This window comes from Mandrillus leucophaeus, unplaced genomic scaffold, assembly GCF_000951045.1.
Source record: "Mandrillus leucophaeus isolate KB7577 unplaced genomic scaffold, Mleu.le_1.0 Scaffold208, whole genome shotgun sequence".
Lineage (NCBI taxonomy): Eukaryota > Metazoa > Chordata > Mammalia > Primates > Cercopithecidae > Mandrillus > Mandrillus leucophaeus.
The window spans coordinates 2041559-2055471 of record NW_012102121.1 but is presented as its reverse complement, the minus strand read 5'-3'; the positions used below and the strand labels follow the sequence as shown (position 1 = coordinate 2055471).

The window sequence follows — 13913 nt, the reverse complement described above, 5'->3', positions numbered from 1 at the left end:
AACATGACGAAACCCCATCTCTACTAAAAATACAAAAGTTAGCTGGGCACGGTGGTGGGTGCCTGTAATCCCAGCTACTCAGGGGGCTGAGGCAGGAGAATTACTTGAACCCAGGAGGTGGAGGTTGCAGTGAGCTGAGATCGCGCCACTGCACTCCAGCCTGGGAGACAGAGCAAGACTCCATCTCAAACAAAACAAAACAAAACAAAACAAAACAAACAAACAAACAAAAAAGAACATAAGAACCTGGGAAGGACTGGACTCTAGAACTCTGAGACTCTGACAGCCAAAGAGCTGGTAAACTGGCTGAGGTCCCAGGGGAGAGTTCTCCCTCAGAGGGGCTGGGGCAGGGCTCTCCTCAAATTTTAGATTAGTTCTGACCATCACCATTCTCTGGAGGAAAACTTCAACATGGAAGCATCTCCTGAACTGGGGCAACTCTGCTGAGGTCTCCCTGAGGCCTGGCCTAACCCAAAGTGCAGCATCGGCAGAGTGCTGCTATGCCAGTTGAGAGGGGGGTGGTAGGGCATGGGAGCTGGACTTTGTAATGCTCTGGCACCTCTGAGTTCAGATTGAACAAGCCCCACTGGCCAAAAGCAAAGTGGTGATGTTGTCAAAGCCTACTCACTTGCTACATCCCAATCTCAGCTCCTCTCTCTCTCCCACCCTCATCCACCTCCCATAACATGCTTTAGTCCCACCCTACTGTCAATCATTCCTGCAAAGAACACAACTTACAGCCGGGCGCGGTGGTGGCTCACACCTGCAATCCCAGCACTTTGGGAGGCCGAGGCGGGTGGATCACAAGGTCAGGAGATTGAGACCATCCTGGCTAACAAGGTGAAATCCCATCTCTACTAAAAATACAACAACAACAACAACAAAAATTAGGTGGGAGTGGTGGTGGGCGCCTGTAGTCCCAGCTACTTGGGAGGCTGAGGCAGGAGAATGGCGTGAACCCAGGAGGCGGAGACGGCAGGGAGGCGGAGACGGGAGTGAGCTGGGATCACACCACTGTACTCCAGCCTGGGCAACACAGCGAGACTCCTTCTCAAAAAAAAAAAAGAAAAGAATACAACTTACGGGTGACCTCTTAACCGAAGTACCTACATTTTAATGGAACACTCTGTAAGGCCCAGATGAATGACTTCGAAGCTATATATATATAGCTATATATATATATATATATATATTCTAAAGCAGTCTTCCCTCTGGCACCCACTCCTCAAAGCACCCCACGTACAGATACTGCCAGGGCCATCCACCTTGTTAAGTCTCAATTTCCCCAGCAATAAAAATGAGCAGCCAAATCAGGTCATTTTCCAAGTCCCTTCCAACTTTGATGTATGAGATCTTAGACTTGAGATTCCACAGCCTCCCATTCTGAGAGTGCGGAGCCGGCCAGCCCTTGTTAGGAGGCAGCTTGTCTGTGGTTTGGCACCACTGCCCAGCAGGCATTTATTAAATCAGTGCGACGTGGTCCCTGCTGGCCTGGAAAAAGAACATTAAGCTCCAAAAACTTCCTGCAGCAGGCCTCCTTCAGAGAATGCTGCTCAGAGGGTTGAGGAACAAAACCATTCAGACCCCTGGCTGTGCTCCAAGATCCTGTTCACTAGTACTTTTGCCCTGTCTGCACGGAGAACTGGGGACTAAAAACATCTGGAAGTCTGCTTAAGACCTGGGCAAGTTGTCTTTTCTTCCTTTGGGGGTGGCTGTTCTTGACCCTGGTAATCCAGGCTGACCTCTGCCAATGCCCCTTCGCTTTCAATCTTCTGCACTTCATTGGGCAACAGCTTTCTAATAAAATCCACATGAATCCAGCTGCTAACAGCTCCTGGAAGGGCTGTGGGATCTAACACCTGCTCCTGCATTCCTTGAGCCCTAGTAGCAAGGGAAAACAGGGCTGAGACCCAACTGTAGCATCTCTGAGTTGTGGACAAAGAGAGTAGATAGGAGGGCTGGGTGTGGTGGCTCACGCCTGTAATCCCAGCACTTTGGGAGGCCAAGGTGGGCGGATCACCTGAGGTCCAGAGTTCGAGACCAGCCTGACCAACATAGTGAAACCCCGTCTCTACTAAGAAATACAAAATATTAGCCGGGCGTGGTGGCGGGCGCCTGTAATCCCAGCTACTCAGGAGGCTGAGGCAGGAGAATCACTTGAACCCAGGAGACAGAGGTTGCAGTGAGCTGAGATCGTGCCATTGCACTACAGCCAGGGCAAGAAGAGCGAAACTCTGTCTCAAAACAAAACAAAAAAAAAGTAGATAGAAAGAGAAAAACATTAATGATGAGGTTTTGCTGAGGGTGGGGAAGGCAGCTTCAGGTGAGGAATGCACAGGTGTAGTGATATGACTGCTGGGTGGCCCAGCAGATTCCTTTGGGTCTGGGCTTGTCTCATTCCCAGTGACCTTAGTCATGTTGACAAGGCTTATCACTCTGTGAGGCAGGCCTGGGCTGAGACCACAGAGTGCATGTGTCACTGACCTGGGGGTCCAGGGTTGCCTGTCCCTCCTCTATTGTGACTCGGGGAGTCCAAAATTCCTCCTGTCTCTAATTATTTATTTATTTGAAGTGGAGTCTCGCTCTGTTGCCCAGGCTGGAGTGCAGTGGGCTCTCAGCTCACTGCAACCTCCGCCTCCTGGGTTCAAGTGATTCTCCTGCCTCAGCCTCCCAAGTAGCTGGGACTACAGGCATAAGCCACCATGCCAGGCTAATTTTTGCATTTTTAGTAAAGACGGGTTTTCACCATGTTGGCCAGGCTGGTCTTGAGCTCCTGACTTCAGGTGATCCACCTGCCTTGGCCTCCCAAAGTGCTGGGATTACAGGTGTCAGCCACCGTGCCCAGCCTATTTATTTACTTTTGAGACAGTCTCACTCTGTTGCCTAGGCTGGAGTGCAATGGCACCATCTCAGCTCACTGCAACCTCCACCTCCCAGGTTCAAGCAATTCTCCTGCCTCAGCCTCCCAAGAAGCTGGGATTACAGGTGTGCACCACCACGCCCAGCTGTTTGTGTTTTTAGTAGAGATAGAGTTTCACCAAGTTGGTCAAGATGGTCTTAAACTCCTGACCTCAAGTTATCCACCCACCTCGGCCTCTCAAAGTGCTGGGATTATAGGCGTGAGCCACCATGCCTATCTAGTCTCTAATTATTTAAGGTAATATTTTTATTTTTTGAGACAGTCTTGCTTTGTCGCCCAAGCTGGAGTGGGGTGGCACGATCTCAGCTCACTGTAACTTTCATTTTCCAGGTTCAAGTGATTCTTTGCCTCAGCCTCTCGAGTAGCTGGGATTACAGGTGTGTGCCACCACCCCCAGCGAATTTTTGTATTTTTAGTAGAGACAGGGTTTCACCATGTTGCCCATGCTAGTCTCAAACTCCTGACCTCAAGTGATCTGCCCACCTTGGCCTCACAAAGTGCTGGGATTACAGGTGTGAGCCATCGTGCCCAGCCCTATTTAAGGTAATATTTACTGAGTACTTACAACATACGTGCCTGGTGCTGGTGAAAGATATATTAGTGAGTAGAACAGACCCAGTTCCTGCACTCCAGTCCCACTCACTTGGAAATCCTGACTATGGGTCACAAAGTCTCAGGGCCACTGGTGGGGATGGGGTGGGTGTGCTTGGCATTCCAGAGGCAAGAGAGCCATCCTGGCAGTGCTGGGTCTCTTCCATTTGGAATCCCTAGCTCTTAAGTTCTCTGGGGATACTGTATGGACACCGAGTTCCCTCTGGTTAAGGTCAGAACTCTGATTCACTTCAGCTTTCTTCTTCCCACCAATGCCAAAAGTCCAAGAAATAAACACAACAGGTTAGAAGGACAACCTTGAGCTGCTTGCAGTTTATTTATAAAATACAAGGTACACTTACTGGGCCTGGCCTTTTTTATTTTTACTCTTTGCCTTCCTTTCCACCCAGCCAAGATTTTTGCATGCTCTCATCTGGGAGTTGAGCCGATTTCACGAATCTATCTGCTCTTGGCTGTGATGAGCCAAATACTAGCACAACCTTCCCTGGACCTGAGGGTGGCTTCATCTTAGAAGGCCCACAAGGATCCTACTGAAGCAAATGACTCTGCTCCAGTCAGCTCAGGCCTCTGTGGAGCAAAGAAACTGGTGTCCTTCTTGGAGTGCTGCCTTCATCTCCTTGAACTGAGCCAACTGGCAGGCCTCCTCCAGCCCCAGCCAGCAGTAGGCTTGGTGCTCATGGGAGAGGCGGATCTCCACATCATAGTCCTTCACCTCTGCCAGCCAGTAAATGACTGTTTTAGGCTTGTTCCTGGCCACATAATTGAGTTCTCTTTTGAACCCCTCAATGATGGTCAGCTGGCCTGCTTCTATGCCCGCTTCCTCTCGAGTCTCCCTCAGGGCTGTTTCCAAGTCATCCTCTCCTGGTTCCACATGGCCTAGTTAGGAGAAAATAGGAAGAAAAGGAGGAGGAAATCTTCCAAAGTTCCCAAAGCTGGATTTTCCAGACTATATATATATTTTTTTCTGTTTTGTTTTGAGACAGGGACTCACTCTGTTGCCCAGGCCAGAGTGCAGTAGGGCAATCAGCTCACCGCAGCCTTGAATTCCTGGGCTCAAGTGATCCTCCCACCTCAGCCTCCTGAGTAGTTAGAACAACAGGAATGTGCCACCATGCCCAGCTAATTTTTTGTTTGTTTATTTATTTATTTGGTAAATATGGGGTCTCACTATATTTCCCAGGCTGGTCTCAAACTCCTGGCCTCAAGTCATTCTCCTGCCTCAGCCTCCCAAAGTGCTGAGATTACAGGTATGAGCCACCACACCCAGCCATTCAGTGACTTTTCTAGGTGTTCCTAGGCTAAAGGAAGCCTGGAGATTGGCAATATCCTAACATGCCTGGGAAGGGGGTATAGGGCAGGTAGTGTCTAGTTCTTGGGGTTTGAGCAATCCCACCTTCCCACTCCATCTTCTCTGCAGAGAGTGAAACAGACCATGTGTATAGCAAGTCAGGTTTAGAATACTGCTCTTTGATGGTATGAGATGACCTTCTTCAGATGTCTGCTTTCTTATTCTTTGGAACTTTCTTCATCCCATGCTCTAAGGAATCACTTTTCTACTGGAGACCTTAAAGTGACCTTTTCCAAGGAGGGGGAAGTCCTTTCTTAACAAGTGGAAGTTAGCTGACGAGGAAGTACTTTGCCTACAATCCAGTGAGGACTTAACATTGTCTGCAGGTGGACCCTGACATTCCAGGGCCAAAAGACAGGCTCAAAACCCTGCACAGCTGAATGAGCAGCTGTTTCCATTAAGCTACCAGGCTTTTTCCAAATTGTTTTCCTCTTTCTTACTGGGCAAGGCCAGATTTCAGTTTCATAGGGAAACCCTTGATGGGAACTTAGACTAAGGGCCAGCTGAGAACCACTTCTAAGAAAATATGTTAGCAACACCCAAACCCAAGAAGACAGCTGCCAAGAAACTGCTGTGGGAGAACTTGAAGCTCTGCAGGCTGGAGCAGCTCTCAGTTTTACCTCTAGGCCCCTCCCACAAATCCTTAGCTTCCCCAGAGGGGGCAAGGACTGGGAAGGGTCTGGCAGACTGTCTACACTTGGCTCCAGTAAGTTTCTAGGGAGGCCTCCTGGCTCACAGGCTCATGGGGAGCAGAATCTCTCAGTTGTTCCCTCCTTGGTTTGGAGATTGGGGGCTCTCCTCCTTCCCAGGGGTCTACAATGCCCAGAGCCAGTTGCTGCACAAAAAACTCCCCAGGGGCCAGGTGCGGTGGTTCATGCCTGTAATCCCAGCACTTTGGGAGGCCGAGGCAGGTGGATCATCTGAGGTCAGGAGTTTGAGACCAGCCTGGCCAACATGGTGAAACCCTGTCTCTACTAAAAATACAATAATGAGTTGGGTGTGGCAGCGGGCGCCTGTAATCCCAGATACTTGGGAGGCTGAGGCAGGAGAATCACTCGAGCCCGGGAGGCGGAGGTTGCAGTGAGCCGAGATTGTGCCATTGTACTCCAGCTTGGGCAACACAGGGAGACTCGTCTCAAACAAACAAACAAACAAAAAAACCCAGAAACTTAGTACTTAAAAACCATTCTAGCTTACGGCTTCTAGGGAATTTTCTCTGCACAAGCACCTCCTATAGTGGTGTACACAAAGACAGATAGGTAATGCATCGGGGGAGCAAGGTGGGAGGGATGCTGCTAGTGACGGGTGATACTGATTCTGGACGTCCCACCTACCCTCAGAGGTGTATGGAAGTCCCTGAGCACACCCCTCCCAGGGGCATCTATTCAGTATTCTGCCCATCAGTGTTAATTAACAGGGTAGCTTCTGCTGAAGCAGGAAAGGATTAGGAGCGGTCCACTGACATCAGGTAGAGAGAGGAACAAGGCAGTGTGACTCAGGTGATCTGGAGACAAGTGTGACTATTCCTATTCACAGTATTTGTGAAGCTTCTGTCTCTTTTTTTCACTTTGTTTCTCCCCAGTACAACTCAAACATGCACAATTTATTTCCTGTTCCCATTTCCTTATTTTCCTTCAATCCTGGATCTTTGTCCAACCCTTCTAACCCCACTCCCTTTTAAAGTCCCTGCTTTCGGCTAGGTGTGGTGGCTCACGTCTATAATTCCAGCACTTTGGGAGACCAGCTGGGCAGATCACTTGAGCCCAGGAGTTCAAGACCAGCCTGGGCAATATAGTAAGACCCTGTCTCTATGAAATAATAATAATAATAACAAAATAATTTTAAAAATAAAGTCCCTGCTTCCTTCTGTCTGAGAGCTATTCCTCATTCCAGCAGGCACCTGAGCCACAGTCTGTCCCTCCCAACTCAAACCATCCCAATGGCCTCAGCTAAGAAGGGCTCCTTTTTCCCATTTCTGCCTACACAGCCTGGCTTCTCTTTCAGGACTAAATGACTGCAGCTTTCTGACTCTTAGAGGTGGGGTCAGGAGTACTAGTGGATGAAAACTGGCCAGCTTACAAACAGATGTTGGCTTGGCCTAAGGCCAAGTAGTCTTCACTGTTCTTTCCTCTGGAGACTTGGCCAACTCCACCCTCAGTGCTGAGTGATAGACTCAAGGCACAGGTAGCTAGCTGGTCAAGCTGCAATTCCAAGGTCTCCATAATCTTTACAGCCTCCTGGTCTAAGAAGGCCCTGCCCATCCCCTCACTCCTCCACTCCTGCCACAATCCGCAGATGAATCTATGATCAGGGAGCCCAACTTCTCTATGCTCCAACTCAAAATACAACTATGTTCAGAAACACTGTAGAAGTCATACTCTCTGTGTTTAGTTCAAAAGAAAAACCGGGCCGGGTGCAGTGGCCCACGCCTGCAATCCTAGCACTTTGGGAGGCCCAGATGGGCAGATCACCTGAAGTCAGGAGTTTGAGACCAGCCTGGCCAACATGGTGAAACCCCGTCTCTACTAAAAATACAAAAATTAGCCGGGTGTGGTGGCGGGTGCCTGTAATCCCAGCTACTCGGGAGGCTGAAGCAGGAGAATTGCTTGAACCTGGGAGGGGGAGGTTGCAGTGAGCTGAGATTGCGCTACTGCACTCCAGCCTGGGAGACAGAGACTTCATCTCAAAAAATAAATAAATAAATAAAAAGAAAAACCTAATGATAGGGACACTGAACTAGGAGTCAAAGGAAATTGATCAAATGAAATCAGAGACAGGCTAGAAGAAAACTTAGGATTTTCTTTTTTTTTGAGACAGGCTGTGTTGTCCAGGCTGGAGTGCTATGGCATGATCTCGGCTCACTGCAGCCTTGATCTCTCGAGCTGAAGTTATTCTCTAACCTCAGCCTCCTGAGTAGCTGGGACTACAGGTGTGCACCACCATGCCTGGCTAATTTTTGTATTTTTTGTAGAGACAGGGTTTCGCCATTTTGCCCAGGCTGGTCTCAAGCTCCTGGGCTCAAGCAATCTGTCCACCTCGACCTCCAAAAGTGCTGGGATTATAGGCATGTGCCTGCCCAAAACCTTAGGATTTTCTAATCAAGCCCTTGTTTGACAGATGAAAAACCCAAAGCTCAGAGAGGTGGGCACACAACTCAGTCAACCTCAAGGTCCCCAATTCCCTGCCCACTGGCTTTTCTCTTACCCAGCCATTCACCACAGAGGTTGGAGAGCTGGCGAATGATACTCATAAAAACACCCTGGAATTCAGTCACAGAATTCTATTTCCAGCTCTACTCTGGCCTGGTCTAGAGACCTTGTATGTAGAAAGGTTCAAGGCTCCTACCTTCCCTACCCCCTTTTGCTACATAGTCACTGGGAATCAAGCCTTGGGGAGGGCCTGGCTGGGTAGATTTCTGAGCAGCGCTTGGCAGTTTCCCAAGAGCTGGCCCCTCTGGCGTCTACCTTTGGGAGGAGTCCAGTGATGAATGCCATCTGATGCCTGCAGCAGTAAAAACTCAATTGTATTGTTGTCCACTTTGGGAATGAGGCATCTTCGGAAGATGATCAAGCCACATGCTCTCAGGGCCATGGTCTTATCCTAAGGATTTAACAAAGAAGATACAGAATATTGGGAAGTTACACAAAATAGGAAGCTCCATACTGGGGGGTAGCAATCTGGTGCTGGACAGTAGCACAGACTAGCTAACTGTGATCTCATAGCCCACAGAAAAAGGCAGCATGCCCAGGAACAATGGAGGGCATCCAGGAATCAGAGACTGACCTTTGTGTGTAACTGCAGGACCTTGGCAACTACCCTCAGTTCAATGTGGCCTCTATCCCAACACCTCCAGGGCTCCCTGTAAAACAGGGCTGGCATGCATTTGTTATGCCACTGGAGATCCTCAGAAGCAAACGTACTGAAACAAGAGAGATGCTGGGAATGGGAGAGAAGCAGTACAAGTTTTATCATCAAACCCATAACCCCATTTGCCCCAGCCCATATCCGGAGCCCCTGAAGCGCACAGCCCCCCAGCAATGTGGTTTCTGACAAGCAGAGAGGTCATCTACGGAGGAGGGTAACTTCATAGAGAAAAAAATATTTCGTTGAGTTTTTGTTTTTCTTTTGAGACAGGGTCTCCCTACATTGCCCAGGAAGTGATCCACCTACCTCAGCCTCCCAATGTGTTGGGATTATAGGCATGAGCCACCATGCCCAGCCTGATATTTTTTTAGTCTTTTATTTTATCCATTTTTTGTTTTAAGAGACAGGACTCACTATGTTGCCTAGAATGGCCTCAAACTCCCGGACAGAAGTGGTCCTCCCCCGGGTGGATCATGAGGTCAAGAGATCGAGACCATCCTGGCCAACATAGTGAAACCCTGTCTCTACTAAAACTACAAAAATTAGCCGGGCATGGTGGCACGTGCCTGTAACCCCAGCTACTCAGAAGGCTGAGGCAGGAGAATCGCCTGAACCCGGGAAGTGGAGGTTGCGGTTGTGGTGAGCCGAGATCGGACCACTGCACTCCAGCTTGGCGACACAGGAAGACTCTGTCTCAAAAAAAAAAAAAAAAAAAGACAAAAAAAGAAAGTGGTCCTCCCCCTCAGCCTCCCAAGCAGCTAGCAATACAGGCACATGCCACCATTGCCTGACATTCCTGGTGCCCGGGGGTAGCAGAGCTGATGCAGAGAGGGTGGCTGGAGCAGGAGTTGCTATCCTCCATGGCCCCTTTGCTGGTGCTCAATCAGGATGAGTTTGCAGCTGTCAAAGGCATAAAAATCAGGCCCAAACAGAAACCTACTCCAGGGCAATTCTCAGGACTGCCAACAGATGGTAATGTTACTCTAGAGAATAGCAGTTTCTCACCAAAAACCAAACCCAACACCAAGATCTTTCCAAGCTTTTCCAAACCTGTAACAAAAGTTTTTAAGGATTGGAAATAATCTGAAAGGGGATTTCTGAAATGATCTGTGCTCTCATATACTGTTGGTAGAAAAGTAAATTCGCATATCCCCTTAGGAGGGCAATTTGACAATAATTATCAAAACATAAAATGCACATTCCCTAAGAGTCAGCAATTCCATTTCTAGCCACTCTCACATAAGAAATATAGGTTTAAGGCCGGGCGCGGTGGCTCAAGCCTGTAATTCCAGCACTTTGGGAAGCCGAGACGGGTGGATCACAAGGTCAGGAGATCGAGACCATCCTGGCTAACACGGTGAAACCCCATCTCTACTAAAAAAATACAAAAAACTAGCCGGGCGAGGTGGCGGGCGCCTGTAGTCCCAGCTACTTGGGAGGCTGAGGCAGGAGAATGGCGTAAAACCTGGGAGGCGGAGCTTGTAGAGAGCTGAGATCCGGCCACTGCACTCCAGTCTGGGCGACAGAGCGAGACTCTGTCTCAAAAAAAAAAAAAAAAAATTGGTTTAAGATGTACACACAATGATGTTCACTACAACTTTGTTTGCAACATCAAAAAGGAAAAGAGCTAGAAACAAATATCCATCAATATGGGAATGGGCAAAAAGTACAGTATATCTATATGATGAAATAGTATGAAGCCATTAAAAAAATGAGGTCAAGGCTGGGTTCACTGGCTCATGCCTTTAATCTCAGCATTCTGGGAGGCTGAGGCAGGAGGATCACCTGAGTCCTGGAGTTTGAGACCAGCCTGGACAACATAGTGAGACCTCATCTCTACAAAAAAATAGAAAAAAATTAGCCAGGTGTGGTGGCATGCACCTGTAGTTCCAGCTACTTGGGAGGCCAAGGTGGGAAGATTGCTTGAGCCTGGAAAGTTGAGGCTGCAGTGAGCCATGTTTGCATGACTGTACTCCAGCCTGGGCAATATAGTGAGACCTTGTCTCAAAAATAAAAGAAAAAGAAAAAAAAAAAATTAGGTCAAGCCTAATGTGCTGCTTGTAAGAAAAATTTTTAGACACATGAAAAGAAGATAGTTCTGAATAGTATGTATAATGAAATCCCTGTTTGAGTTTACAAAATCATATATAAAGTGGTAGGCTTTCATTAAACACCATGTTCTATTTTCCTGGACTCCCTGTTTATGCCAAGATCTTATCCCATTCCAGAAGCCAAAAGGAAGCACCCCATCACTGTAGAACTGGTGAACAAAGATTTCATATTATTGGTCCATGGCTGAGGCAGAAACAGGTAGCTAATCCCATGCCCTCCCTACAAAGATGTTCAAAAAGCATTAGAAAGTTATAGATGTAGGGTACCTTGCTCCTGCCTCAGGTCCCATGGAATGAATGTTAGAATCCCTAAATAAGCTTAGGGATCCAAGACTAGAGGGCACAGTGCCCTGCCTAAGACAGGAACTCCATACCACTGCCACCATCAGCACAGCATGGACAAGCAAAGATGCCTGCATGGGGAGCCAAGAAAGACAAGCCTGCGTTGGCCACATGGAACCACTGGGGAGAGGAGCGCAGCGGTGGGGTGGGGGAGAAATCTTAGGGTAGTGACAAGGGTATACCCTAGCAAGAATGTATTTCAGTGGACGCCAGTATATTAGGGATGACTACATCTAAGAACCACATCAGCTAACAGTTCATCTCAATGGGGCCAGAAGAGCTAGGATCAGATGCTCATTCTCCACCTATATTCTGGACCCATGGAAAGAACAGTTCTTCTAGAAATACAGAACTCCTCACTGCTCTTTCAATTGCTTGACTTGAGCCAACTATTCTCTAGAATTCCTCCTACCCACTCTATACACACAACCTCCTACTCGTCAGAAGCAGCTCAGATGTCACCTCCTTTGTGAAACTTTCTGGCTTTAATCACTCCATGTTCTGCGTCCTTAACATGGCTTGAACAAACTTAAAAGTTCAATCAGGGAAGCAAATGCTATGAGTGACAGAAAACTAAAGATTTATTATAAGGAGTAGACATTGTGTATCTTTAGAAGTTGGCAGAGAAATCCATGCAACTCTGTCGCCTCTGCACCTGGTGTTGGGCCTGAAGTCTGTGAGGCCAGCAGTTAGGAAGAAAACTGGATGTGAGGTGGAAGAGAACAAAGACAAACTGGAACCTCTGAGAACAAACTGGAATCTACAAGGACAACTGGAACTCATGAGGACAAACTGAAACCCACAGCTTCCTTTCACTGGCCGCAAGCTCAGCGACTCAGGTGATCTGGAGAAGCTGGAGCCCTCTGCTACAAAGCTGACTGCACACATGGCCCAGGACTCAGAGGAGCTGAAGGAGGAAATTCAGTAGGAGCTGGGGGTGCTGGGGGCTGTGTGATGACCTTCACCAACAAGGTGAGCCAGCAGATCAGAGAGAAAGTACAGGCACTGCCACCATGCCTGGTACCCTGCTCTGTCCTTCACAGTGTACAGACCCAGCTCTGTCCTTCACAGTGTACCGGCCGCTACTTCAATTCAGCTTTCCAAATCTCTCACGAAATTTTCTTGTGGACAACCCTCACCTGGAAGCAGATGGGAAGGACACTGGGAATCCAGCGTAGCTAAACTGACACAGTACAATGCCACCACAAGCGCATATACCTAGTATAGTAAATCTCTGCTGCTGCCTCTGGCGGGGAAGAGCCAGATTATAAGCTCTGTTTTCTTGGGACCCAGCACAGCAGTTCTGAACAGATGTTCATTGACTCAAAAGAACTCTCTCCCCACCTCCCACTCAAACAAATGTTTGAGTATGTTCTGGGGCCCTGGGAAATAGCCCAGTGTTTTCCTGAAGAGTGCCATTTACATAAAAGTGAATGGAGCTATTGTTGGGGGTTTTCTGTTTTTCTGGAGACCACAAAGCTGAAACTGTCCACGGGTTTGAAAGTAGCCAGCTTTCACGCACAGACTCCAAGTGGATTCAAACCTCAGGGGGTTAAAGAACACAGCATCCAATATGCAAATATGCCTGCAGCCAGGATTGCGGAGGTGAGAACTCCAGGCTGACAGCAGGCAATTCACACTTCAAAAAAGTGGCAGAGTGCCTGAGGTGGTTAGAAAAAACCTGAACCAAAAAACCCTCAATGTCATCAGAAGGTTCCAGAAGCTAAGGAAAAATATTCTTGGCTTTCTCCATATATACAATTCCCTCAGAGTCTAGGAGGTTTGGGACCCAGGTACCAAAAAAAGAATTTACAAATACATGGCTATGCTGTTTGTTTCAATATTTTCATCAAATTAATCAGAGTAACTTTAAAAAGCTCTCGGAAATGTAATTTTAGGTTCAGGTAGAGCTCTCCAAATTTTCCCTCTGACCTGTTCTCCATAGTCTAATATCCCTTTAGCAAAAACAGCATTTCATGTCGCGTTATCAATTAAGCATCTATATATACTGTGCCAGCTATACTGTGCAAGACTTTTGACAACTATTGTTTCTAAAGCTCAAAACGACCTTTCAAGAGAAGCATTATTGTATCTAGTTTACAAGGACACTGATATTATTTTAAAAGGTTAAAATACTTGCACAAGGGCATAGCTGGTCTGTAAATGGTGGGACCTCAATCTAAGTAAGTCTAACTCCAAAGTCTATAATTTTTGTCCCTATCATAGCTCTGTTCACCATAAAAGAGTAGGGCTTAGGACACAAATGGCCCTGAGAGAGGACAGACACAAATGATTTATAAAATCATTTCCAGTTTCAAAATTCCCAGTCTTTTTTTTTTTGATAGGGTCTCTCTGTGTCATCCAGGCTGGAGGGCAGTGGTATGATCGCAGCTCACTGCAGCCTCAGGGCTCACTGCATCCCTTCTGGACTCAAGGAATTTTCCTGTCTTAGCCACCTGGGTAGCTAGGACTACAAGCAGGAGCCATCACAACTGGCTAAATTTTAAAAACACTTTTTTTGTAGAGATGGGGTCTTGCTATGTTGACCAAACTAGTCTTGAAGTCCTGGCCTTAAACGATCTTCCCACTTTGGCCTCCCAAAGTGCTGGGATTACAGGTGCAAGTTACCGTGCCTGGCCCCAAATTCCCAGTCTTTAATCTATATTCATTTGGAGGTTAAGATGTCAAGCTGGGATCATTTCCACCAAAAAGGTTT

At 47.7% G+C, this 13913-nt stretch overlaps 1 protein-coding gene across 1 annotated transcript; it reads right to left on the bottom strand.

The window, feature by feature from the left end:
• Positions 1 to 3815: 3815 nt before the first annotated feature.
• NUDT2 (nudix (nucleoside diphosphate linked moiety X)-type motif 2) lies at positions 3816 to 8487 on the bottom strand. Its single transcript, XM_011980040.1, has 2 exons — positions 8345 to 8487; positions 3816 to 4408 (listed from the first exon to the last, which is right to left on the bottom strand). Exons 1-2 carry the CDS (start codon positions 8469 to 8471, stop codon positions 4092 to 4094), a joined length of 444 nt encoding a protein of 147 aa, XP_011835430.1. The 5' UTR covers positions 8472 to 8487; the 3' UTR covers positions 3816 to 4091.
• Between the last annotated feature and the right edge of the window lie 5426 nt (positions 8488 to 13913).